This window comes from Chiloscyllium punctatum, chromosome 24 (assembly GCF_047496795.1).
Source record: "Chiloscyllium punctatum isolate Juve2018m chromosome 24, sChiPun1.3, whole genome shotgun sequence".
NCBI classification, from domain to species: domain Eukaryota; kingdom Metazoa; phylum Chordata; class Chondrichthyes; order Orectolobiformes; family Hemiscylliidae; genus Chiloscyllium; species Chiloscyllium punctatum.
In genome coordinates, this window is record NC_092762.1 from 84,775,277 (window position 1) to 84,802,418 (window position 27,142).

Below are 27,142 nucleotides of genomic sequence, written 5' to 3' on the forward strand. Positions count from 1 at the left end.
GTAGCAGGAAAGTGGCAAGTGAATTTCACCCTGGAGAAGTGTGAGCTGGTGCATTTGTGAAGGACAACCAAAGCAAAGAAATACAGCAAAGTCCCACTATTCATGGGGGATCTGTCCCTGGTCAAAAGCACAAAAGATGAACACGTTTTCAAACTAAAACAGTTTTAGAATAGGGGTCAGTAGGATTGGTCCCAACTAAAGAAAGTTCAGGTACCCACAAACATTATTTTAGTGAGTAAAAGTGACATTAATTGAGTACAGTCCATTAACATGCCAATTTTACTGCAGTTTCTGTTTGATTTTGCAATTACCCTCGCAATCTATTGAAATACAGCGCACTTTAATTCAGCTTTATGACTTGCTGAAATGGCTGTGTTGGTTCTGTCTTGGTTGAGTGGATTTAGTTGAGTGAGCAGCCATGGAGATAGAAGAAACAGAGAATGGGTTGGATGTTGGAAACAGATTTCCCTGAGAACAATACACCCTGTACTTTTTAATTGCTTATAGCTCTCCCTCAATAACTGGGTGCCACCTCCTAGTGTTTGTGGTGTTCTACCCCATGAGAACTATGGATAAGCAAAGATTAAAAGCACAATGAGAAATATAGTATGCAGAATGAGTGGCACGGTGGTTCAGTGGTTAGCACTGCTGCCTCACTACACCAGGGACCCGGGTTCGATTCCTGTCTTGGGTGATTGTCTTTGTGGAGTTTGCACATTCTCCCTGTGTCTGTGCGGGTTTCCTCCCACAATCCAAAGATGTGCAGGTTAGGTGAATTGGCCATGCTAAATTGCCCATAGTGATAGGTGTGTTAGGTAGGGGGGTGGGTTACTCTTCAGAGGATCAGTGTGGACTTGTTGGGCTAAATGGCCTGTTTCCATACTGTAGGGAATCTAATCTAATACTGTACATGAGTCAACAAATTTGCAAGTGGCGAAGAGTAGGACTTTCTTTAGACAATAAAAGAGAGGACATTGAGAAGTCAAGAGGAATAGAGGAGTAATGTCATTGAAGGTAGCAGCTTAGGTAGATATTTCTTCATCCTGGAAATTGAGGATGACTTTCTCCCAAATTGGACTTGTGGGTCCTGAGATGACTGGACAGTTCGATACTGTCCCCACACTCTCTGCCCTGGGTGGGGTCAATGGTGATTGGAGAGGTGGGTGGGTGTGTGGGGTCGATGGTGCCTGGAGAGGTAGGTGGGTGTGTGGGATCGATGGTGACTGGAGAGGTGGGTGGGTGGGGTGCTCAGGTTTTCACACGTTCCCTTCGCTGTTTGTGCTTGGCCTACCCCTGGGCCAGTCGTGATGGTTAGAGCCTCCACAGATGCATCTTGTCCAGTCTGGATGAGAGATTCCCAGGAATAATGGGAATGTTCCTGAAGCATTTTCTCTGCTCCCCTGGTAACTGCTTGCCATGATGGATATTGGAGTTGAGAGCTTGTTTTTGAAATCTTTGTATTGGTTGTGTGGACAGTGCGGGGCACCCAGCACTGTTGACTGACAGTAACCTGTGCCTCAATGCTGGGGACGTTGTTCTGAGAGAGGACATTGATATTGGAGTGTCCAGCCTGCCACTGGATTTGTAGGATTCTGCAATGACAATGCTAATGATGCTTCCCCAGGGATGTGAGTTGTCTGCTGAATATTGTGCATGTCTCTGTTGCACTCAGGTAACACTACTGCCCTGCATTCCATGTTGCCAGCTTTGAGATCTTTGTCCTCAGCCAATGTGTTCCTCAGACAGCTGAAGCTGCACTGGGTGCAATGGGGTCACTGTCGAGTTTCATCGTCAATCTCTTGCCTCACTGAGAGGGGTCTCCCCAAGATTGAATATAACGTTGTTAAGGCTTCAGGAATTCTCAATCTGCAACGCTCAAAGTTTTCGAACGGAATAAAACACTGGTTGTACCACAGCTAGGGCCCCATCTGCTGCCCTTTTCACTTCATTATTTGAAGGATCTCACTAACAGGATACAGATGAGATTTACAAGCGAGTTGACAGAAATGGAGCATTTTAACAATGAGGAAAGATTGGATATGCTGGCCTTGTTTTCCTTGGAACAGAGGAGAGTGAGAGAAGATTTAATTCAGATGAGATACACTGGTTTGAAAACCCTTAGTTCCCTCATCAAAGAAGTCAATAGCCAGGGCACATGAATTTTAAAATAATTGATCGGAGGATTAGAGGGGATTTGAGAAGTAACCTATTCATTAGAGGGTGCAGGGGGATTGGAACTCACTGCCTGAAAGGGTGGTTGAGACAGAAACCCTCATCACAATTAATAAAAGCTTAGACTTTCACGTAAAATGCTATATCCTGGAGGGTTACAGATGAAGTCTGAAGGCACACGACACCAGGTTAGAGTCCAACAGATTTATTTGAAATCACAAGCTTTCAGGGCACTGCTCCTTTACCTGACAGTGCTCCGAAAGCTTGTGATTTCAAATAAACCTGTTGAACTATAACCTGGTGTCATGTGACTTCTGACCTTGTCCACCCCGGTCCAACACCTGCACCTCCACATCAGGGTTACAGGTAGGTGTTGACAAGTGGGGTTATGCTGGAGGCAGTGCACAGAGATCTGGCCTGAATGGGCCTTGTTCTCTCTCTCCCCATGATTTTCTGAGTCAACGTGAGAGTATAACATGGCTGATGGAACACAGGATCTATCTATACAAGCCTGAGTCACGGATTCTGCGCCAAAACTATCATCCCTGGTTAATATTAATTGCTCTGAATGATTTGTTGCACAAGTGAAGGCAGCCAGTATTAAAGGAACCAAATAGAACCTCCAAGTATCCACCAATCAATGGTACCCAACTCTCTGGAAACCACAAGCTTGGGTCTTGAAGTAGATTGGCTGATCATCAGTTTCAGGACACGGAGGGGGTCCTTGTGAAAATCCTGTTTTAAACTGATGTTAGCCATTCTCAATCCAGTTGGTCAAGACTTGTGACTTACTGCAAAATTCATCTGCAAAAATGAATTGAAAGCTTTCTCCCAGGCCAGGGCCAGCACAGGGTTAGGTACAGAGTAAACCTCCCTCTACACTGTCCCCATTAAACACTCCCAGGCCAGGGCCAGCACAGGGTTAGGTACAGAGTAAACCTCCCTCTACACTGTCCCCATCAAACACTTCCAGGACAGGGCCAGCACGGGGTTAGGTACAGAGTAAACCTCACTCTACACTGTCGCCAGCACAGGGTTAGATACAGAGTAAAGCTACCTCTACACTGTCCCCATCAAACACTCCCAGAACGGGGCGAGCACAGGGTTAGGTATAGAGTAAACCTCCCTCTACACTGTCCCCATCAAACACTCCCAGGACAGGGACAGCACAGGGTTAGGTACAGAGTAAACCTCCCTCTACAATGTCCCCATCAAACACTCCTAGGACAGGGACAGCACAGGGTTAGATACAGAGCAAACCTCCCTCTACACTGTCCCCATCAAACACTCCCAGGGACAGGGACAGCATGGGGTTAGATACAGAGTAAAACTGCCTTTGCACTGTCCCCATCAAACACTCCCAAGCTGGAGACAGCAGGGAATTAACTATAATGTAAAACTTACTCTACACTAGTCCCTAGTATGGGGTTACATACAGAGTAAAACTCTTTCTACACTGTCCCCATCAAACACTTCCAGGACAGGGAAGTATGAAGTTACATACAGAGTAAAGCTTCGTCTACATTGTCCACAAAGAAACACTCCAAGGACAGGGACAGTATGGGGTTACGTAGAGAGTAAAGCTCCCTGTGCACTGTCCCCGACAAACTGTCCTAGATTTAAATCCACAAATTTGAACTGTTCCAAAACTCTGATGCCTGCATCATTATTCACAGAAAGTCTGTGCTATTGCCCGTGTGTTCACTGACATGCACTGGCTCATGGTGTAGCAACACCAAATCCCTCCCCATGACAGTTACCTCCTCTGACCCTCTGGTTCTCCTGTTTTCCTCAAATTCTGCCCTTTTGTGTAGCCTTTTTGATTAGTTTGAATACAACTATGATGCTACACAAGGACGAATAGCTCACTAATCTTGATCTTCTGGTGTGAATACTGGCGAAAGATGTCTGCAAATAGACCCTGTGCCCGTCAACCTTCAGGACAGGAAGGGAGAGAATTGATAAACAGCCAATCTAAAGATAGATTGAATCACAAAACACACTCCTTATATGATACTGAAACATGCTTCAATCTCTTCAAACCGATTTATTTTTGCATTCAGTCATGTGGTGAGGGCATTGCTGGCCAGGCTAGCATTTATTACCCACCTCTAATTGCCCCAGAGGGCGTTAAGAGTCAACCACATTGCTGTGGGTCTGGAGTCACATGTAGGCCCAACCAGGTGGGGCCGGTAGTTTTCTTCCCTAACGGACATTAGTGAACTAGATGCAGTTTTCAGACAATTGACAGTGGGTCCATAGTCATCATTAGATTCTTAATTCCAGATATTTATTGAATTCAAACTTCACCACCTACCGTGGTGGGATTTGAACCCGGAGTTGAGTGAAAGGAGAGCCCTGATTCAATTTCTTAGCTCTAATATTTTGTTCACATGTCTCTCAGGCTCCTGGCTCTCAATCCTCAGCAAATTGTTCTTCCTATCCCATCCTCTGGTTACCAATTTTGTTGGGATGCATTCCTGGAGGTTTCGTCATTCGTCCTCACCTCTTTGAACTCCATCTAGTCAAACTTCCTTTATTTCATCTTTCTCTAATATTTTTGATTCCGAACAAACAGTGATGGTGAATGCATGTCTTTTCTAATCTGCTAATTGTTTTGTCCTGGGTAGCAGTGTCCCAGAAGATCACTCTTCACATTCCTGGAGATTTCATGACAATTCTAGAGGGTTAGTTGCACTTCACTGTCTCACACACTCTCCCTCCCTTTCTAATGGGTTCCAGTTGTAACTTACAGAACTGTCTCTAGTCTAACTTACTCCTTCACAAGACCATAAAGTTTCCCTCAGCTCCCCCACTCTTTCCTTCTTCAGAACCTACAAAAGTCTAAAATCTCAGCTTGATGTTTACGCATCATTCATGCCTAATTTGCATTTTCCTTCTTATTCCTCACAGTTGACAGCACTCTGCACTCTGACCTTTCGTCTTCATCGTGGTGTGCCCTGATTCTACACAAATTGTGTTTTGTTTAAAATGGCAGATGCCAGATTTCTCACAGAATATGAATAATTCAACTCTTCCAACTACTAAAGTTATCAGAAACCTCGCAGACATACACAAACATAATTAGACAGACACACGCCTCATATGTACTCACACACTCACATATACACTCTCGCACGCACACAGACACATACACATGCTCACATATGTAACACACATGCACACACTTCCATGTCCGCATTCAGACAAACACAGATGTATACACATCGACATATACAGATGTATATGCACGTAAATATACACAGTCCCAGCTGTGTACAGACTCACGTATACATTTTCACATACACACATAAATATCCAGAACACCAGGCTGATGTTCTGGGGATATGGATTCAAAGGGGAAATTTGAATTTAATAAAATAACTGGAATTAAAATTGTGTAAACACTATTCATTTTTGTGACAACCCATCCACTTTATTAATGCCCTTTAAGGAAGGAAATCTGCCATCTATTCCTGGTCTGGCCAATATCTGACTCTGGACCTACAGCAATGTTAATGCATCATTGACATTTAACTGCCATCTGAAATGAACTACCAAGCAATGCAGTTTAAGGGCAGTTAGGGATGGGCAAAAAAGACTGACCTTGCCTGGAACACCCAAATCCCATGAACAAAGTTTTAATAAGTACACTCAGAAATACTCAATGTACACACTCAGACATATGCTCAAATACCTTTACCCACAGATGCACACACACTCTCTCACACGTACACACATATAACACTTATGCACACTCATAGACACATACACACACAGATACTCACTGACATGCACACACTCTCTCACATATAAACTAATGTATAACACTCATAAACGCTCACATACACACATACATGCTGGTAAATCCTGCTGTGCTTATGCTTCAGGCCAATCTCTTGCCAGTCCCCTGGAACCGGTCTGCTTCTGATTGGCTGATCTGCCAACCAATGAGGGAGAAAGCTGAATCACAAATCACTGTATTACTGAAGGCACAGAGTCTGATAGCAGCTCATAGCGTCAGCATCAGGACCCAGCAGAACCTGCCCATCTCTCCACACGCAAGAGCAGCGACCACTACACTAAGACATGGCCAACACAAACCACGGTGTTGTACAGCAAGCAGCAGTCACTGCGCCCGTCAAATTCCTTAGGTAAGTGGGAGTGTGTGATGAGTGTATGGATGACAGCCCTTTCTCACTGCTTGAATAGAGCTGCATCAAATCCTCAAAGACAGTAAACACAGTGATGTTTGATCTGCATTATTGCAAAAGGTTCCAAGCTTTCTGAGAAAGCTCTGGGATAACAGAGTCTCAGGGCTCCCGTATTCCAGATTCAACTCCAGTTCAGTTCCCGACACCCTGAGACTGAAGGGAGGGGGAGTTTGGAATTGTGGAAGGGGGTCTTTAATCAGTTGTCTCAAATGAAGTGATATGCAGTCAGTCAAGCAGAACAGCATGCAATGTAAACTTTCTAAAATTGTATTTTCTGTGCAGCAGGTGCATGTAAATAAGAAGTCACAATGGTTAGTAGTTTTTATTCTGGGAAACATTGAGGATCTCAGGGATTATTTCAAATTACTTTAGGGACTAGGTATTGGGTAAGCAAGGAGCAGACATAGTGTGTGCTCGACTCCCAGCACAATGACAACCTGTGCCCCCTGACCAGGGTCCACACACACAAACAGGAGGTATTAAACCAGGTTTGGACACGAGGCTGGCTTGGGGTGTGAGGGAATAAATTGGAATGGTTAGGTTGGTGTTGTTTAGAAGTTCCAAGCAGTTGGATTGGTTCAAGTGATTGAGCAATATCAAGGTGCTGGTGGGGTGGGGTGTGGATGACTTTACACAAAACCCAACCTGTTTGCAAAGCCCCCTCAGTGACCTTTACCCATTGTGAGATACTTCACTATTAGTGTGTTGTGTATGATTGTGGAGGGTGGGCTTTAGTAATGAGAGTGCCTAGGGTAAGTATAACTGGATTGGCCACTCCACTCACTTCTTAGGGAGGTCCATGTGAAAATGGAACTTGGCAGGTGTAACTATAGCGATGCCAAACTGTGTTTCTTAGGTCTGTCAGCTTTCCCCCATATGCACTTAATTTTGGGCCTCATCAGTGGGAGTATCTGATAGAAGAACAATGATGTCCAACTAAAATAGATTTGGAAGTATGTTGCCTTTGGAAGGGGATTCACAGAACCATACAGGGACTGAAAGGGTTAGATGATGAAGAGTAGGTGCACAGTCCCAAGGCTTGTATTCCCATTAATTTACTGGTTGGAGGAGTGATCTGATCAGAGTGTTGAAAATTTGAAAAGGATGCCATGGAGTGGATCCAGTGAATGCTTTCGGGGTCTAGCAGGGCTGGTTGGAGGGGAAGAGTTGAGAACGAGGGGAAATAAATTAGAGCATTCAGGAGTGATATCAGGAAACACACAAAAGCAGAAAATGGAACCTCCCCAAAAACTTGTGCATGCTGCAGGGGTCAGTAAAGGGTCTAAGATTGAAATTGAAGGAGTTTTATTCGGTCAGGGTGTCAACAGTGGGTAAATGGAGTTGAGTAAGTCTCGTTCATGATCCAAGTGATTGGTAGATGGGGCAGGCTCGGGGGGGGGGGGGGGGGGAGGGGGGGGGAGGGGGGGAGCGGGGGGAGGGGGGGGAGGGGGGGGAGAGGGGGGGGGAGGGGGGGGGAGGGGGGGAGCGGGGGGAGCGGGAGAGCTGAATGGCTTTCTCCTTGTTCCTGTGTTGCATTCTAAGCTGAGTTAGATGATCCTGGTGATAATGAAGGTTGCAGATAACTTCTGTTCCCAAAATGTCAAATGACAGTTGGGCAGGGACTGTGTCCAATCACTGTTCACTTTAGAAGGTGTGACCACACGCCCAATAGTGAGACAGGACATGAAGGTGTGACCACACACCCAATAGTGAGACAGGACATGAAGGTGTGACCACATGCCCAATAGTGAGACAGGACATGAAGGTGTGACCACATGCCCAATAGTGAGACAGGACATGAAGGTGTGACCGCACGCCCAATAGTGAGACAGGACATGAAGGTGTGACCACACACCCAGTAGTGAGACAGGACATGAAGGTGTGACCACACGCCCAGTAGTGAGACAGGACATGAAGGTGTGACCACATGCCCAATAGTGAGACAGGACATGAAGGTGTGACCACATGCCCAATAGTGAGACAGGACATGAAGGTGTGACCACATGCCCAATAGTGAGACAGGACATGAAGGTGTGACCGCACGCCCAATAGTGAGACAGGACATGAAGGTGTGACCGCACGCCCAATAGTGAGACAGGACATGAAGGTGTGACCGCATGCCCAATAGTGAGACAGGACATGAAGGTGTGACCACATGCCCAGTAGTGAGACAGGACATGAAGGTGTGACCACATGCCCAGTAGTGAGACAGGACATGAAGGTGTGACCACATGCCCAGTAGTGAGACAGGGCATGAAGGTGTGACCACATGCCCAATAGTGAGACAGGACATGAAGGTTTGACCACATGCCCAATAGTGAGACAGGACATGAAGGTGTGACCACAGGGCCAGTAGTGAGACAGGACATGAAGGTGTGACCACATGCCCAATAGTGAGGCAGGACATGAAGGTGTGACCACATGCCCAATAGTGAGACAGGACATGAAGGTTTGACCACATGCCCAATAGTGAGACAGGACATGAAGGTGTGACCACAGGGCCAGTAGTGAGACAGGACATGAAGGTGTGACCACATGCCCAATAGTGAGGCAGGACATGAAGGTGTGACCACATGCCCAATAGTGAGACAGGACATGAAGGTGTGACCACAGGGCCAGTAGTGAGACAGGACATGAAGGTGTGACCACATGCCCAATAGTGAGACAGGACATGAAGATGTGACCACATGCCCAATAGTGAGACAGGACATGAAGATGTGACCACAGGGCCAGTAGTGAGACAGGACATGATGGTGCTACTTATTGTTGCTGGATGTCCAGTGCAGCACTCCACTCACTGAAGATGCTCAATGCAGTGGGGAGAGGCAAACCCATGGTGGGGTGGTCGATGAGAAAGCCCAGCTTATCAGCCCTGCCATCACATGGGACAGGCTGAAAACCAAGTTTCTCTCTGAGTCTCTGAGTTTCTCTCTGAGTCTCTGAGCTTCTCTCTGAGTCTCTGAGTTTCTCTCCGAGTCTCTGAGTTTCTCTCTGAGTCTCTGAGTTTCTCTCCGAGTCTCTGAGTTTCTCTCCGAGTCTCTGAGTTTCTCTCCGAGTCTCTGAGTTTCTCTCTGAGTCTCTGAGTTTCTTTTTGAGTCTCCGAGCTTCTCTCTGAGTCTCTGAGTTTCTCTCCGAGTCTCTAACATGCTGTCAGCTGCTTACTTGCGGTTTGTAATGCTCGTGTCAACTTGATTCAATTCAGGAGAGAAAGGAATCTGGAACGCCAATAGAAAAAAGCTAAACTTGTAAAATTTACAAAATAATTAAATATAATCCACTGGCCTGGGTGTCCAACCCTTGACAACACACTTTCAGAAAGATTTGAAGGCTTTAAACACTGTTGTGTTAATTTCTTCTTTTTATTCACTCATTGGAAGTGGGCATTGTTGCCAGTGTTGGCTTTTATTGCCCATCCCTAATTGCCATCAAGAAGGTGGTGTGAGCTGCCTTCTCAAATTGCTGCAGTTCATGTGCTTAGACAAAAGGAAGAATATGGGGAAGGGTGCAAAGAGGTTCAAATAGAGCATAAGTGCTAGCATGGACCAAATGGGCTGAATGATTGTTTCTATGTTGTGCACTTGTAATGAGACGGGGGAAGAAGTTTCAAAATAGCACTGTCTGTATCCCAAGATCAAAATGAAAAAGCCCCCTTTACTGTCTTCAGTTCAGATTGTCCAGAAATCCAGGTTGGCAACTGTCCAAGACAAATGGAAAAAACATGTCTCATTTATTGTTCAAATGATTACAAATAGCAACCTTGTTGTATGACAATAGGATGATGGTGATCACAGGGAGTCTGATGTCACATTTTTTAATCATCTTAGTCCTGCAATGCCTTCAGTATTTTTAATGTCATTTTGAATCATTACCAGCAGGTTGCAGAAGGGTTATTTGTATCATATTTATCACAGAAATATTGCTGCTTCTCTTCTGGAAGGCGGAGAAGGATCCTTTCAAAAATAAATGAAATGTCCTCTCATCAATTACTGCAGCAAGAAACCTGTGCTGCTCTATCATTTATTTTTCATGTCGTTTCAATTTTATTTTCTCCCTCAGAGAAAGAAAGACTAAGATACAAAAAGAAATAAAAAGGAAAGAAAGAGAGAGAATGAAAGACTTGTGAGAAAGAGACAGAGAAAAACATGTGTTTGGTTGTCCTCGTGTGCATGAAGCATAGTATGCAGTTATAGCAATTAGGAAAGCTGATAGAATGATCTTCACTTATTGTGAGGAGAATTCTGTACAAAAGATGGGAGGCTTTAGTTATGCAGGACATTGGTGAGACCACACAAAGTGAACTGTGTTCAGTAGTGGTTATCTTATTTAAGTATGGAGGTAAGTACTTTGGAATTTGTTCAGAGAAGGTTTAGAGTCATAGTCATAGAGTTATAGAGTCATACAGCATAGAAACCAATCCTTCAGTTCAACAAGACCATACCAACCATGTTCTCAAACTAAACTAACCCAACCTGCCTGAGTTTGGCCCATATCCCTCCAAACCTTTCCTATTTATGTACTTATCCAAATGTCTTTTAAATGTTGTAACTGGACCTGCATCCATCAGTTCCCCAGGAAGTTCATTCCACACACAATACACTCTGCGTAAGAACAGTTGCCCCTCATATTCTTTTAACATCTTTCTCCACTCACCTTAAAAATATGACCCTTTTTTCAATCTCTCCACCAAGGGAAAATACCCTTGCCATTCACCTTATTTATGTCCCTCATGATTTTATAAACTTTTATAAAGTCACCCCTCAGTCTCTGACGATCCAATGGAAAAAGTTCCAGCTTATCAAGTGTATCGTTCTAACCCAATTAATACTTGGGCAGGTTGCCTTATGAGATTAGTTAGTTTCAGCTTGTATCTGCTGAAGTTTAGAAGATTAAGAGATGACTTGATTGAAAGATAGGTCCTGAAGGGTGAATATAGAGAGGATATTTGCTTTGGTAGGAGAATCTATAACTAGGGAATCATTGTCTAAAAGTGAGGGGTTGCCTATTTAATACAGAGATAAAGGGAAACTCTTATCCTCAGAGGATTATGAGTCCTTAGAACTCTTCCTCAAAAGTGGTGAAAGCAGAGTCCTAGTGGCCTACAGCCCAGTAAAAAGCCCTTAAGCTCATCAAGTCTGTGCCAGCCAAAAAGAAAACAACCACCTAATTATTCTAATCCTATTTTCCAGCACATGACCCATGCCTTGGTATCACAAGCGTATACGTAAATACCTCTTAAATGTTATTAATAATTTAAAAACAGATCTGGATAAGCAAGGTGAAAGATTTCTGTGAACAGTAGAGGAAGATTAGCCATGATTACATTATTTGGAGATGCCAGTGTTGGACTGGGCTGTACAAAGTTAAAAATCAGGAGAAAGTGAGGACTGCAGATGCTGGAGACCAGAGTTGAAAAATGTGGTGCTGGAAAAACACAGCAGGCAGGGATTCCTGAAGAAGGGCTTATCCATTCCACCAGCTATTTCTTTCAGAAAGGAAATCTGTCATCCTTACCTGGTCTGGCCTACATGTGATTCCAGACCCACAGCAATGTGGTTTAACGCTAACTGCCTTCTGGACATTTAGAATGTGATAATAGATGCTGACCTAGCCAGTGATTCCCAGAGCCAATGAGCAATTTTTGAAATAAAGCACTTCTTATCAGCATGTCACGCTTAAAGTGGGTTAAGTTAAGATAGAGTCTGATATTTATGCCCTCACATCACGTATAGCAATGATATCATGATGTAGGAGCAAATTCCTGCAGATGCTGGAATCTGGACTGAAAACAACAAATGCTGGAGATCACAGCAGGTCAGGCAGCATCCGTGGAGAGAGAGCAAAGTAACGTTTCAAGTCGAGACAACTCATCATCGGAGCTGAAATGAAGTGTGAGGGGTGCAGCATTTATGATATCATTGAGGGAGAGAGGGGTGGTGGGTGTAGCATTCTGATGGAGAAAAGATGTTGATAGTTCAGATTAAGTGACCAGAATGTGAGAATGGCAGAACAATGGGGTGTCTCATTGCCAAACTGGAAAGGACAGACAGTCTCACTGAGGTGGGGGAAAGGGGAGAGAGGACATGGTGACAGAGAGTGTAACAAGTAAAGCTAAAAGAAAGGGAAGGAATGGGAATGGGTTCACAATTTGAAGGTGTTGAACTCAATACTAAGTACAGAGGGCTGTAAGTGCCTAGTCTGAAGATGTGATGCTGTTCCTCCAGTTTGCACTGTGATTCACTGGAACACTACAGAATGCCAAGGGCAAACATGTGGGCATATGAGCAGGGTGCTGTGTTAAAATGCCCAGCTATGGGAAGGTCAGGGTCAAGTTTGCAAACATGCATTCTGCAAAGTGGTCACCCAGTCTGTGTTTGATTTCTCCAACTCTCCAGAGTAGGCCACAGTGGGTGCAGCAAATATAAATACCCGAGATTGGAGTGGGCACAGTGAAATGCTGCTTTACCTGGAAACACTGTTTAGAAGTCTCTTAGATGGTGATCAGGGAGGAGGTGAAAGGGCAGGTATTGCATCTTCTACAGTTACATGTAATAGAAGTCCACCCTCCTTCAGACACCTAGATTGGACTCATCACATGAAAATGGCAGCTAACGTGCCTTGATGGGAGTCCATTAGGTATATCACATACACAACAATAGCATGTGCCAGTCCCTGATCCCACCCAGAGATTGGATGGTGCTGGGAATGGGTGTACTGGCTGGCGGGCCTCCATTAATCAATATTCCCAGCCCCAACAGGTGCAAAACTCCAGCCCAATATATTTTTAACAAAGGTGCTGAAATAAGTCCAGCATTAATTTTTTTGTTTCTGAAGAAAATAAGGGATTTGTCACCCTGTCTCAGCTTTTGATAATGCCTCGCACCTATTGTGTCAGACAGGCTCTGTCTCCTGTCTGATTGTGAACATGTAAAATGAAAGCAAACACAAAGATACAGTTTAGACTCAGCAAAAGGCTGTGCAGCGGTTAGAATGTAAGCAGGTACTGTACTTAGTGTCATAGAGTCATAGAGATGTACAGCATGGAAACAGACCCTTCGGTCCAACCCGTCCATGCCGACCAGATATCCCAACCCAATCTAGTCCCACCTGCCAGCACCCGGCCCATATCCCTCCAAACCCTTCCTATTCATATACCCATCCAAATGCCTCTTAAATGTTGCAATTGTACCAGCCTCCACCACATCCTCTGGCAGCTCATTCCATACATGTACCACCCTCTGCGTGAAAAAGTTGCCCCTTAGGTCCCTTTTATATCTTTCCCCTCTCACCCTAAACCTATGCCCTCTAGTTCTGGACTCCCCAACCCTAGGAAAAAGACTTTGCCTATTTATCCTATCCATGCCCATCATAATTTAGTAAACCTCTATGAGGTCACCCCTCAGCCTCCGACGCTCCAGGGAAAACAGCCCCAGCCTGTTTAGCCTCTCCCTGTAGCTCAGATCCTCCAACCCTGGCAACATCCCTGTAAATCTTTTCTGAACCCTTTCAAGTTTCACAACATCTTTCCGATATGAAGGAGACCAGAGTTGCACGCAATATTCCAACAGTGGCCTAACCAATGTCCTGTACAGCCACAACATGACCTCCCAACTCCTGTACTCAATACTCTGACCAATAAAGGAAAGCATACCAAACGCCTTCTTCACTATCCTATCTAGCTGCGACTCCACTTTCAAGGTGCTATGAACCTGCACTCCAAGGTCTCTTTGTTCAGCAACACTCCCTAGGACCTTACCATTAAGTGTATAAATCCTGCTAAGATTTGCTTTCCCAAAATGCAGCACCTCGCATTTATCTGAATTAAACTCCATCTGCCACTTCTCAGCCCATTGGCCCATCTGGTCAAGATCCTGTTGTAATCTGAGGTAACCCACTTCGCTGTCCGCTACACCTCCAATTTTGGTGTCATCTGCAAACTTACTAACTGTACCTCTTATGCTCGCATCCAAATCATTTATGTAAATGACAAAAAGTAGAGGGCCCAGCACCGATCCTTGTGGCACTCCACTGGTCACAGGCCTCCAGTCTGAAAAACAACCCTCCACCACCACCCTCTGTCTTCTACCTTTGAGCCAGTTCTGTATCCAAATGGCTAGTTCTCCCTGTATTCCATGAGATCTAACCTTGCTAATCAGTCTCCTATGAGGAACCTTGTCGAACGCCTTACTGAAGTCCATATAGATCACATCTACTGCTCTGCCCTCATCAATCTTCTTTGTTACTTCATTAAAAAAACTCAAGTTTGTGAGACATGATTTCCCACGCACAAAGCCATGTTGACTATCCTGAATCAGTCCTTACCTTTCCAAATACATATACATCATGTCCTTCAAGATTCCCTCCAACAACTTGCTCACCATCGAGGTCAGGCTCACCGGTCTGTAGTTCCCTGGCTTGTCCTTACCATCTTTCTTAAACAGTGGCACCACGTTTGTCAACCTCCAGTCTTCCGGCACCTCACCTGTGACTATCGATGATACAAGTCAAACAGATTGACCCACTGATATGGGGAAGTATAGTGTGTACGTTATTTTGTAAGTTGCATTGACTGACCTCAGTCCATTTGATCCTGTCCTGTTCAGAATCAGTTCACTTTACAGGAGGATTTACTCAAATATCATTGCAGCTCATAATTGTGACAGTTTGTGTTCACTCTGTGTTGATGAAGATAATGGGCAATGTGATGTAATACACTCAGATCCTTGATAAGAGCGACCAACTCTTCTGTACCAAAGAGAACACAAAGCTGAAAGATGCACCAGTTAGGCTGAGCTATAAGACAATAATTCTGAATATGTAATTTCAACTCACTAACATCTGTTGGTCATGTTAAACCGCATGTCTCCTGAAGATTATAGCTTTCACCAGGATGCAGCTTCTCTCTTACACTCAAGAAACCATTCTTCAAGTGTGTCTCTGGCTAGTGAATGGTTCAGGTTATTTCTCCACGTTGTGATCCTGCATTCACCCAACACCCACATGTACTTCCCAATATGGGGGACTGTGATAGGTGTAGCTATTACTGGGGCAGTGTTCAGGCACAGCTTGTCCAACAAGGGGGGAACTGTAATGTAATGGAAAGTATAACTGGACTAGCATTCCAGACATTCAGCTTAATGGCCATGGGAGATAGGTTTAAATCCAGCAGAATTTTAATTTGGTTAATTAATGAAAATCTGGAATAGATATCTAACCTCACCAATGAACCATGAACCTATCATCAATGTCATAAAAGCCCATACAGTTCACTCGTGAAGGAAATTGCTGTCCTTACCCAGTCTGGCCCCCAGATGACTCAAGACCCACATAGATGCGTGTGACATGTAACTGCCCTCTGATATGGTCTGGCAAGCCATTCCATTTAAGAATCTCAAAGGAAGGACTATAAATCCTTGTCCTATAGTGCCCATATCCCATGAAGAAATAGACAAAAATGTATCTGAGGGATTGATTCTAAAAACTAGGTTGGCTCAAGACCATCTTAAAACAGGCAGTGGCAATATGGCTAGAATCAGAATTAATAGTTTAAACAGATCCTCTGCTGATAACACATGCAGTTGCTTCTGTACCCTCCTGACAATATTGACACTAATCCCTGGCCAACGTGTTCTTGAAGGAGATAAATCAGAAATTAATCTATGGGAATGATATCTCAGTGAGCACATGGCCATATCCACGTGATGAGAGATGAAGATTGCAGTTAGAATGGATTTGTGCAAATGCAAGTCAGATCAATTTTGTTAAGTGTTTTTAATATCTTGGGTTTACAGTATTGCTGTAGAAGGGTGTCATGCTCTGAAAGGATTAGCGCTGATGAGTCTATTCAGACCCTCCCAATATGGTGATGACAAATGGAGTCAGGCAGGAGAAAACCAGCCTTGGACATCTCTCATACTCTTTCTACCAATGTCAATCACACCATATAATTGTACCTCTAATGCATCTGTTTAAAATAAGAGCTCCTTCTCATTAGACTATCCAGCGGTTTTCCTCTCCCACACTGACCCTGTGCATCCCAACCTGCAAACAGGAGAGTGACAGCATAGTTACCGATGAATGTCACACCATGTGGAGTTGATCATTGTACAACAAGTATCTGACTCACGTGAGACATCATGCATCGTGAGTTCAAAGTGGAGGAAGAGGTAAGTTTGCATTTATGGTTCCTCAGGTTCTCTGCTTTTGCGAGATTTTCATTGATATATATCTAAATCATTTAATTTCAACTGACCCAATTGCAGTGTGCATTGGAATGGTTCTCAGTGCCTTGAATCAGGTCAAGGAGAAATTATGGTGTTTCAAGCCTAAGCCCGTTATCCTGATGAAGAGCTTATGCTCTAAACATCAACTCTCCTGCTCCTCCATTACTGCATGACCTGCTGTGCTTTTCCAGCACCACAATCTTCGACTCTGATCTCCAGCATCTGCAGTCCTCACTTTCTCCCAAGGAGAATTAATGACAATTCTCGCTCAGTAACTTCCTGCCCAGAAGGTGTAGGTGCTGGTGGATAATAATAGAATTCAGATAAACAATTGAAGTGGGCAGGTTTGAAAGAATGGTGGAGCAAGACTAATCAGATTTCACTATGAAAGAGCCAGTTCAGACTCGATGGGCTGAATGGCCTCCTTCTAAGTTGCACTATCCAAGAATTCCAAGTGGGGATTGGCAGGATGAGACTCCAATGTGAATGCATCCATTGGTAAATATTGTATTTGGCAATTCACGTCCCACCTGATGTGTGAGGTTTAGGCGTTTGGTTGGGGCCATAGATACTGGAATAGACAACAGGAATTCACAACAAAGACCGGGAAATGGGGATAAAAGAAGAAAATGCTGGAAATACTTAACAGATCCAGCAACATCTGTGGAGAGAGAAATGCAGTTACCATGTCAGTCAATGAGCCTATCATTAAAGAAGAAGTATAGAACATGATAATAATGCAGCCAATAATAGAAATCTGAAATAAAAACAGTACGTACTTGAGAAACTCAGCAAGCCTGACAGCATTTGTGGAAAGAGAACAGAATAAATGCTTTGAGTCCAGAATGACTCTTCTTCAGATCTGAAGGGGACCAGAAAATAGTTGTGTTTCTGCTGTTGACACAGGGCAGGAGGAGAGAGTCGAACAGATGGTGAAGGCGCCCAGAACAAAAGACAAAGGGAGTGTCAAAGATAGTAAAGGAGAGGTTGAGATGTAAAATGGGTGTAAATGAGGCTGTGAAAAGGATTTTAACAATTATAATAGGTGCCATAGTCTTACCAGACCATATGGCTGCTCTCATTAGAGACAGATGATTAGTAGTGGTTTAACCTGAGGGTCACCACGTCTCAGGAGGGGTTGAGAAGGAGAGTCCTCTGTGGTAACCTCAGCCAATGTGGGGATTGAACTGATGCTGTAGCATCACTCCAGGTGGCAGTGAAAGGGATTACTTTAAGGCAGGTCAGAAATTCTGAGGCGAGTAACTCATTTCCAATCTCCGCAAAACCTGTCCACCATAGGCAAGGGACAAATCAGGTGCATGATGGAATGCTTCCCACTTGTCTGGATGGGTGGGGCTCTGACAACATTCAAGAAAATTGACACCATCCTGACAAAGCAGCCCTCACTTGAATGGCACCACATTCACCACCTTCAATGGTTATTCCCTTCACGACTGGCACGCAGTGACAGCAGTGTGTACCAGCCCACTCCCCATCCCTGATGTGAAACTATGTCACAGCTCCTTCATTGTTGCTGGGTGAATGTGAGTCCTTCCTAATGTGAGTCTACCCACATCCATGCTGCTTGTTGGGGGTTCGAAAAAGCAGCTCCTTGCCACTTCCTCCAGGATAATTTCCACATCCATCAAAGTTCCACCTGCACTTCCACACATGTCATTTACTGTATCCGCTGCTCCCAATGCAGTCTCCTCTACACTGGGGAGACAGAACGTCTACTCGCTGAATGCTTCAGAGAACTTCCCCAGTACACCCGCACCAACCAACTCCACCGCTCCATGGCCAAACACTTCAAATCCCCCTCCCACTCCGCTGAGATCCTGGGCCTCCTCCATTGCCACTCCCTCATCACCTGATGCCAGAAGAACACCTCATCTTCCACCTCGAGACCCTCCAACCCTAGGGTATCAATGTGGATTTCACCAGTTTCCTCATTTCCCCTCCCCCCCAACCTATCCCAGTTCTAACCTTCCAGCTCAGCACTGCCCTCATGACCTAACCCACCTGTCAATCTTCCTTCCCATCTATCCACTCCAACCTCCCTTCCGACCTATCACCTTTACCCCCACCTCCATCCACCTATTGCACTCTCAGCTACCTTGCCCCCAGCCCCTCCCCCTCCCATTTATCTCTCCACCCCCTGAGTCACTCAGCCTCATTCCCAATGAAGGGCTCCTGCTCCTTGGATGCTGCCTGACCTGCTGCGCTTTTCCAGCAATACACTCTCGACTCTGACCTCCAGCATCTGCAGTCCTCACTTTCGTCTAATAAATGGCGAGTGATGCCCACATCCCTGGAGTGAATAAAAGGAAGCCCTGAGGTGGAGCCATTATAACATGTGCTGCACAAAAGGCTAGGGTGGAGGTGAGTTAACAGAGTCGAGAAAGCCTGGTGCTGGAAAAAGCACAGAGGCTCTGGTGGCATCAGAGGAGCAAGAATCGACGTTTCAGGCTGAACCTTTCATCAGAATGAAGTCAGAAACGTCAACTCTTTCGCTTCTCAGATGCTGCCTGACCTGCTGTGCTTTTTCCAACGCCAGACTTTGCCGATTCTGACTTCTCCAGCATCCGCAGTCCTCACCATCTCCTAACAGAGCTAAAGGGAATTACAGAGACAGGATAGGGTGAGGCTGTGAGGGAACTTGGGGACAGGAGTGAGAATTGTTAAATCGGGGCATTGCTGGACCTGAAGCCGATGTGAGTTAGTGAAGAAACACTGAAAGAATTGCAGATGCTGTAAATCAGAAGCAAAAACAAAAATTGCTGGAAAAGCTCAGCAGGTCTGGCAGCAATCTCTGTTTTTGTTTGTGAGTTAGAGTAGTAAACAGGATTGACGTGGTATACAGGTGGAAGAAAGAGGGAGAGGAATGGATGCAGAAGTAGAAAAGATGAATATTAATGAGCACAGAGAGAGGGAGAAAGAGAAAATCTTGAAGGGACAGGTTGCATGGAAATTGGGGCCCAAAGATATATTTTCACATTTGGCAAACCTACAGATTAGAATGAAGCTGAACTACAAATTGGATAGTAGAACAGAACCAAACACCAGCAATGAGTCATTAAGATGTTTTAACAAGTGCTGAGGGTTTGCTGTTCTATGCAAGCTGCCAAAACTTATCAGCAACTGCACAGAAACAGGAGACGCTGTTTACTTTGACATCGACTGCATGGAGCATACATTGAAGGTTAGGGCAGCCTCATCAACTGCCTGATTGACAGAAAACTAGCTCTTTCATGAAAAAAGAATTGAAGGATGCAAAGGGATTAGAAGAAAAATAATGATAGTCTCCTGGCTGCATTAAAATGAGAATACTGGTTATCAGGTGGCATTCATTCCTAGGATGATATCTGTGTGTGGTCTGAGCTTTGTGTGAAAGTAGTCTTACCACAGAGAAAAAAATATTTTTCCACACCATTATATTTCCCTTCGCCTCCTGACCTTAGGCTTTTTCAGTTTATGGGAGGGGTTTTTAAAGCAGAGCCCACAGATTTAAGATATTGACTAAAGGACTAGAGGAGTGATGAGGCACAGTGAGTTATGGAATGCACTGTCCGAAAAGCCAGTGGAATCAGATTAATTCATAATTTTCAACAGGGAATTCAAAAGAAAAGGATTTTAAGAGCTACGCAGTTAGAGCAGGGAATAGGATGCTCTGTCAAAGAGCTAGCACAGACACAATGGGCCAAATAGCCATCTACCTTCTATACTGTATGATTATATGAGTGTGCTGGGGCATTCTATTTCCTGTACTGTCTTCATTCTGTGGTACTTTGCCCAAATGGCACTTCTTCAAGATTGAAGAATTAGATCTGACACTCATAGTGCAGGACTGAGAGAGTGCTGCACTGTCAGAGATGCTGCCTTCAAGATGTAGCCTTTAACCAAGGCACCATTTGCCCTCCTGGATGGATGTGAAAGATCTAATCGCCACAATCTGAAGAAACATTTTCCTCAGTCTCTTGGCTAATATTGCTCCCTCATCCAGCAAGATGAACTGGTCATTTATGGGACTTGATGTGCCCAGGGCTGGTTATGTTTGCCTACACAACAACAAATGACGGTGGAATTTGAAATTAGTTCATTAAGGTGAGACTCTGTCTCATAGCCTGAGAACACTACATGTTCTCACCTTTATATTTTCCTAAGGAAAAATGGTCACAACATTTAAACAGGAAGCAGTGAAGACTGGAAACGCAATTTGTCATTGCAACTTTCATAGAATCCCTACAGTGTGGAAGCTGGCCATTCAGCCCACTGAGTCCATACTGAAGAGCATCCCCCTCCCTACCCCATCCATGTAACCCTACATTTCCCATGGCTAACCCACCTAGCCTGCACATCTTTGGACTATGGGAGGAAACCAGAGCACCAGGAGGAAACCCACACACTCAGGGAGAATGTTCAAACTCCACACAGACCATCTCCTGAGGTTGGAATTGAACCCGGGTCCCTGGTACTGTGAGGCAGCAGTGCTAACCACTGAGCTACCGTGAAAGAAGACTCACCATTGAGACATACAAAATTGTGACCAGATTGTAATGTAAAAAGTGCAAAACGACACCACGTGGATTTGTAACTTAAATAGTTGAAATTGTATTATTGAAATTATGCTGTTTAATCTTTGCGTGTGAGAATCACTGCATGGTTGACATTTATCAGCCATCCGTACCAATCTTTGAGAAGATGGTTTTGTCTCTAGTCCTTCAGTTGTTGCAGTCAGAATGGTGAAGGGATAATCACCATACTGTTAGGAAGGGATTTTGACCCAGCAATACTGGCTGGTGTACTTCCAAGTCAGGATAGTGAGTGGCTTGGAAAGGAATTTACAGGGGATGGTGTTCCCATGTTTCTGCTGCCCTTGTCTTTTTAGTTGGAGTGATCATGGGTTTGGAAGGAGCCTTGGTGAATTTCTGCACTGTGCCTTGCAGATGGTACACACTGCTGCTACTGAGCGTTGGTGGCCAAGAATTTCTCCATACTGTCAGCATTCTGTTGGAAAACGCCTACGAATTCTTTTAAAGCCCACACACACTTACTGACCAACATAATGTTAAAAACATGTCATTATATAAGAGTAATGCAATTGCAGAGATCCCTATGCACTGCACAAAATTTGATCGCTTTTACATTAAGTAACTAGCTACATGATCTCCGCAGTTAACTATGGGCTGCCAGTTTATTTAACTGGCCTTCTGTTCATTTTAATAACGCTGTGAGTCCCTGCCTTAGATTGATCCCATTTCCATTGAGGGGTAGGTGTGGTGGACTGATATATACCTCAATCTGGGGAGGGAGGGGCTCTGTTGCAGTTTGTCATAGTGAAGAGCAATTTATCCTCAGATCACAATAAACTTTCCCCAAGGAAGATTTTGTATTTTACCTGTTCCCTATTTCTATGTGTGTCTGTGTCTGTTTTTTAAAATTTATTCATTAACGGGATGAGGGCACCTGGTAGCCACATCCCTAATTGCCCTGAGGGTAGTTTAAGAGTCAGTGACATTGCTATGGGTCTGGAGTCACACATAGGCCAGACCAGGTAAGGATGGCATTTTGCTTCGCTAAAGGACATTAGTGAATCAGGTGGGTTTTTTCCTAAGAATGAATCATGATCTTGATCAGATGGGCCAATGGGCTGAGGAGGGGCAGATGGAGTTTAATTTAGATAAATGTAAGGTGCTGCATTTTGGAAAAGCAAATCAGTGCAGGACTTATACACTTAATGATAAGATCCTGGGGAGTGTTGCTGAACAAAGAGACCTTGGAGTGCAAGTTCATAGCTCCTTGAAAGTGGAATCACAGGTAGATAGGATAGTGAAGAAGGCGTTTGGTATGCTTTCCTTTATTGGTCAGAGCACTGAGTACAGGAGTTGGGAGGTCATGTTGCGGCTGTACAGGACATTGGTTAGGCCACTGTTGGAATATTGCATGCAATTCTGGTCTCCTTCCTATCGGAAAGATGTTGTGAAACTTGAAAGGGTTCAGAATAGATTTACAAGGATGTTGCCAGGGTTGGAGGATCTGGGCTACAGGTGGAGGCTGAACAGGGTGGGGCTGTTTTCCCTGGAGCGTTGGAGGCTGAGGGGGGACCTTATAGAGGCTTATAAAATTCTGAGGGGCATGAATAGGATAAATTGACAAAGTCTTTTCCCTGGGGTGGGGGAGTCCAGAACTAGAGGGCATAGGTTTAGGGTGAGAGGGGAAAGATATAAAAGAGACCTAAGGGGCAACGTTTTCATGCAGAGGGTGGTGCGTGTATCGAATGAGCTGCCAGAGGAAGTGGTGGAGGCTGGTACAATGACAACATTTAAGAGGCATCTGAATGGGTATATGAATAGGAAGGGTTTAGAGGACTGTGGGCCGAATAGTGTGGTGCTGTAAAAGCGCAGTTGGTCAGGCAACATCCGAGGAGCAGGAGAATCGACGTTTCAAGCCTATGCCCAAAGCATTGATTCTCCTGCTCCTCAGATGCTGCCTGACTGGCTGTGCTTTTCCAGCACCACACTCTTTGACACTGATCTCCAGCTCTCACTTTCTATTAGAGGGACATGGGCCAAGTGCTGGCAAATGGGACCAGATTAGGTTAGGATATCTGGTCACCATGGACAAGTTGGACTGAAGTGGTCTGTTTCTGTGCTGTACACCTCTATGATCATTAGATTCTTAACTCCAGATTTTTTTATTGATTTCAAATTCCACCATGTTCCCTGGCGAGATTCAAACCCAGATCCCCAGCGTATTATCCGAGTCTTTGGAGTAACTGTCTAGCAATAATAGCACCAGGCTATCACATCCCCCAGTGTTTTGTTTGTCAGAGTGTTTGTGCTTCTGTGTTCAGAAACTCTACTATCAGCCGGTAATTCCTGGTTTCCTCCATGTCAGTTGACCACAGCCTGTACTTGAGTCTTTCTATCTGAGTGAAGTTAAAAATCACACAACACCAGGTTATAGTCCAACAGGTTTAATTGGAAGCACACTAGCTTTCGGATCACTGTACAAAGTTAAAAATCAGGTGATCACCTGATGAAGGAGCGTCACTCCGAAAGCTAGTGTGCTTCCAATTAAACCTGTTGGACTATAACCTGGTGTTGTGTGATTTTTAACTTTGTACACCCCAGTCCAACACCGGCATCTCTGAATCATATCTGAGTGAACAAAAACTAAACAAAGAAATTGGTACAAAATGGTCTGTGGTCTTGGCTCATGAGTCTCCAGTCACAATAAAGGAATCAGCAGGACAAGTCCTACAAAGGATAAAAATAACTGCGCCTTTGTTAGCTTATTGACATGTAAGATTTATCAGGACAGTATTCCTGCTTTTGCCCGAAACATCGATTTCACTGCTCGTTGGATGCTGCCTGAACAGCTGTGCTCTTCCAGCACCACTAATCCAGTATATGCTTTCCAGCATCTGCAGTCATTGTTTTTACCCCAGTGACAATATTGTCTCCTATAGTGTCATTATGATGGTACTTCCTGTAGCTGTCCCTGAAAATAGCTGAATTCCCACTTTATAGATGGCAAAACACATTATCCAGCTTAGTCCCCACTGGGGAGCAGGCAGGTGGGGGTGGGGGGGGAATAAGGAACAGCTGGTCTTTGTCCCACTGTTTCGAACGAAGGAGCAGAAAGTAAAGAACCAATTCAGTGAGTAAGGACATTCTGTAATGGATACAGTTCAATACAAACCCCTCAGTTACACTCGAGCAAGTCCAAGTCTGGACTCCTCTGCATTACTGGAACAAGAAAAAAAAGAACTTGCATTTCTATAGCACCCCTCTTGACTGAGGCTTATCCAATGCACCTTTCACCAATGAGATACAATCACTGTAGGAAACACAGCAGCCAATTAGAACACAGCAAGATCCCACAAATGAACTTTTGGTACTTGCCCGATGACCTGTTTTTTTGTGATATAGATTGATGGATTAAGATTGGCCGGGTGACCAAGGGCAACTGCCCAGGTTGCCTTCAAAATAGTGACCATATGTACTCTGAAAACAAAAGATGTTGGAAATCACAGCATCCGTGGATTCTACCTGACCCACTGTGGTCTCCAGCATTTGTTGTTTTCGGTACAGATTCTAACATCTGCAGGAATTTGCTCCTACATTGTGACCTGATGTAATTCTGTCTGTGTGTGTGTGTGTGAGGGTGTGTGTGAGGGTGTGTGTGAGGGTGTGTGTCTGTGTGTGTGTGAGGGTGTGTGTCTGTGTCTGTGTGCATATGTGTGTAACTGTGTGTATCTGTGTGTGTCCGTGTGTGTGTGTGTGTGTGTGTGTGTGTGTGTAACTGTGTGTGTATCTGTGTGTGTGTCTGGGTCTGTGTGTATGTATGTGTGTATGCATGTGTGTGTGTATGTGTGTGTGTTTGCGTATGTGTGTGTTTGTATGTGTACGTGTATGTATGTTTATGTGTATGTGTGTGTGTGTCTGTGTTTGTATGTGTGTGTATGCACGTGTGTATATGTGTGTGCCTGTGTCTGTGTGTCTGTGTCTGTGTGTGTGCTTGTATGTGTGTATGTGTGTGTGTATGCACATGTGTATGTGTATGCCTGTGTGTGTGTATGTGTGTGTATGCACATGTGTGTATGTGTGTGTGTCTGTGCGTGTGTCTGTGTGTATGTATGTGTGTGTGTGTCTGTGTGTATGTGTGTGTCTGTGTATATATGTATGTGTGTGTGTCTGTGTCTGTGTGTATGCGTCTGTGTGTGTGTGTGTCCATGTGTGTGAGTGTAAATGTGTGTGTGTATCTGTGTATGTGTGTGTGCATGTGTGTGTAACTGTATGTGTGTATCTGTGTGTGTGTCTGGGTCTGTGTGTATGTATGTGTATGCACTTGTGTGTATGTGTGTGTTTGTACGTTTGTTTGTGTGACTTTGAGTGTGTGTGTATGTGTGTGTATGCACATGTGTGTCTGTGCGTGTGTGTCTGTGTGTGTGTGTATGTACGTGTGTATGTGTGGGTATATGTGTGTATGTGTGTGTGTATGCACGTCTGTGTACGAGTATGTGTGTCTGTGTGTGTATGTGTGTGTCTGTGTGTGTCTGTATCTGTGTGTATGTGTGTGTCTGTCTGTGTGTATGTGTCAGTGTCTGTGTATGTGTATGTGTGTATGTGTGTGTGTCTGTGTCTGTGTGTATGTGTGTATGTGTGTGTGTGTCTGTGTGTCTGTGTGCATATGTGTGTGTCTGTGTCTGTGTGTATGTGTATGTGTGTGTGTCTGTGTGTGTCTGTGTCTGTGTGTATATGTCTGTGTCTGTGTGTATGTGTCTATGTATATGTGTCTATGTATATGTGTGTGTGTGTGTTTGTGTGTGTGTGTGTTTGTGTGTGTATGTGTGCGTGTCTGTGTGTGTATATGTGTGTGTATGTATTTGTGTGTATGCACGTGTGTGTGTCTGTGTCTGTCTGTGTCTGTCTGTGTCTGTGTGTAACTGTGTGTATCTGTGTGTGTCCGTGTGTGTGTGTGTGTGTAACTGTGTGTGTATCTGTGTGTGTGTGTGTGCATGTGTGTGTCTGTGTTTACGTGCATGTGTGTGTAACTGTATGTGTATATGTGTGTGTATGTCTGAGTTTACATGCATGTGTGTGTAACTGTATGTGTGTATCTGTGTGTGTGTCTGTGTGTATGTATGTGTGTATGCATGTGTGTGTGTATGTGTGTGTGTGTTTGCGTATGTGCGTGTTTGTATGTGTACGTGTATGTATGTTTATGTGTATGTGTGTGTGTGTCTGTGTGTATGCACGTGTGTATATGTGTGTGTCTGTGTGTCTGTGTCTGTGTGTGTGCCTGTGTGTGTGTATGTGTGTGTGTATGCACATGTGTATGTGTATGCCTGTGTGTGTGGATGTGTGTGTGTATGCATGTGTGTGTATGTGTGTGTATGCACATGTGTGTATGTGTGTGTGTCTGTGCCTGTGTCTGTGTGTGTCTGTGTCTGTGTGTATGTATGTGTGTGTGTGTCTGTGTGTATGTGTGTGTCTGTGTATATGTGTATGTGTGGGTATATGTGTGTATGTGTGTATGTATGCACGTCTGTGTACGAGTATGTGTGTCTGTGTGTGTATGTGTGGTCTGTGTGTGTCTGTATCTGTGTGTATGTGTGTGTCTGTCTGTGTGTATGTGTATGTGTCTGTGTATGTGTGTATGTGTGTGTGTATGTGTCTGTGTGTATGTGTGTATGTGTGTGTGTGTCTGTGTGTCTGTGTGCATGTGTGTGTGTCTGTGTCTGTGTGTATGTTTATGTGTGTGTGTCTGTGTGTGTCTGTGTCTGTGTGTATGTGTCTGTGTCTGTGTGTATGTGTCTATGTATATGTGTGTATGTATATGTGTATGTGTGTGTGTCTGTGTGTGTTTGTGTATGTGTGTGTGTTTGTGTCTGTTTGTGTGTGTGTGTTTGTGTGTATGTGCGTGTGTTTGTGTGTGTATGTGTGTGTTTGTGTGTGTATATGTGTGTATATGTATTTGTGTGTATGCACGTGTGTGTGTCTGTGTCTGTGTCTGTCTGTGTCTGTGTGT

The 27,142-nt window shown here is 44.5% G+C and overlaps 1 protein-coding gene across 1 annotated transcript in view; it reads left to right on the forward strand.

Annotated features, from left to right (window-relative positions):
* The first annotated feature begins 6,170 nt into the window (after window positions 1-6,170).
* The window catches only part of yjefn3 (YjeF N-terminal domain containing 3), a 165,195-nt gene continuing 144,223 nt past the window's right edge, over window positions 6,171-27,142 (forward strand). The window contains exon 1 of the mRNA XM_072594377.1: window positions 6,171-6,326. Within this exon, the coding sequence (XP_072450478.1) occupies window positions 6,262-6,326 (65 nt within the window). The 5' untranslated portion in view covers window positions 6,171-6,261. The remainder of the gene's footprint in view (window positions 6,327-27,142) is intronic.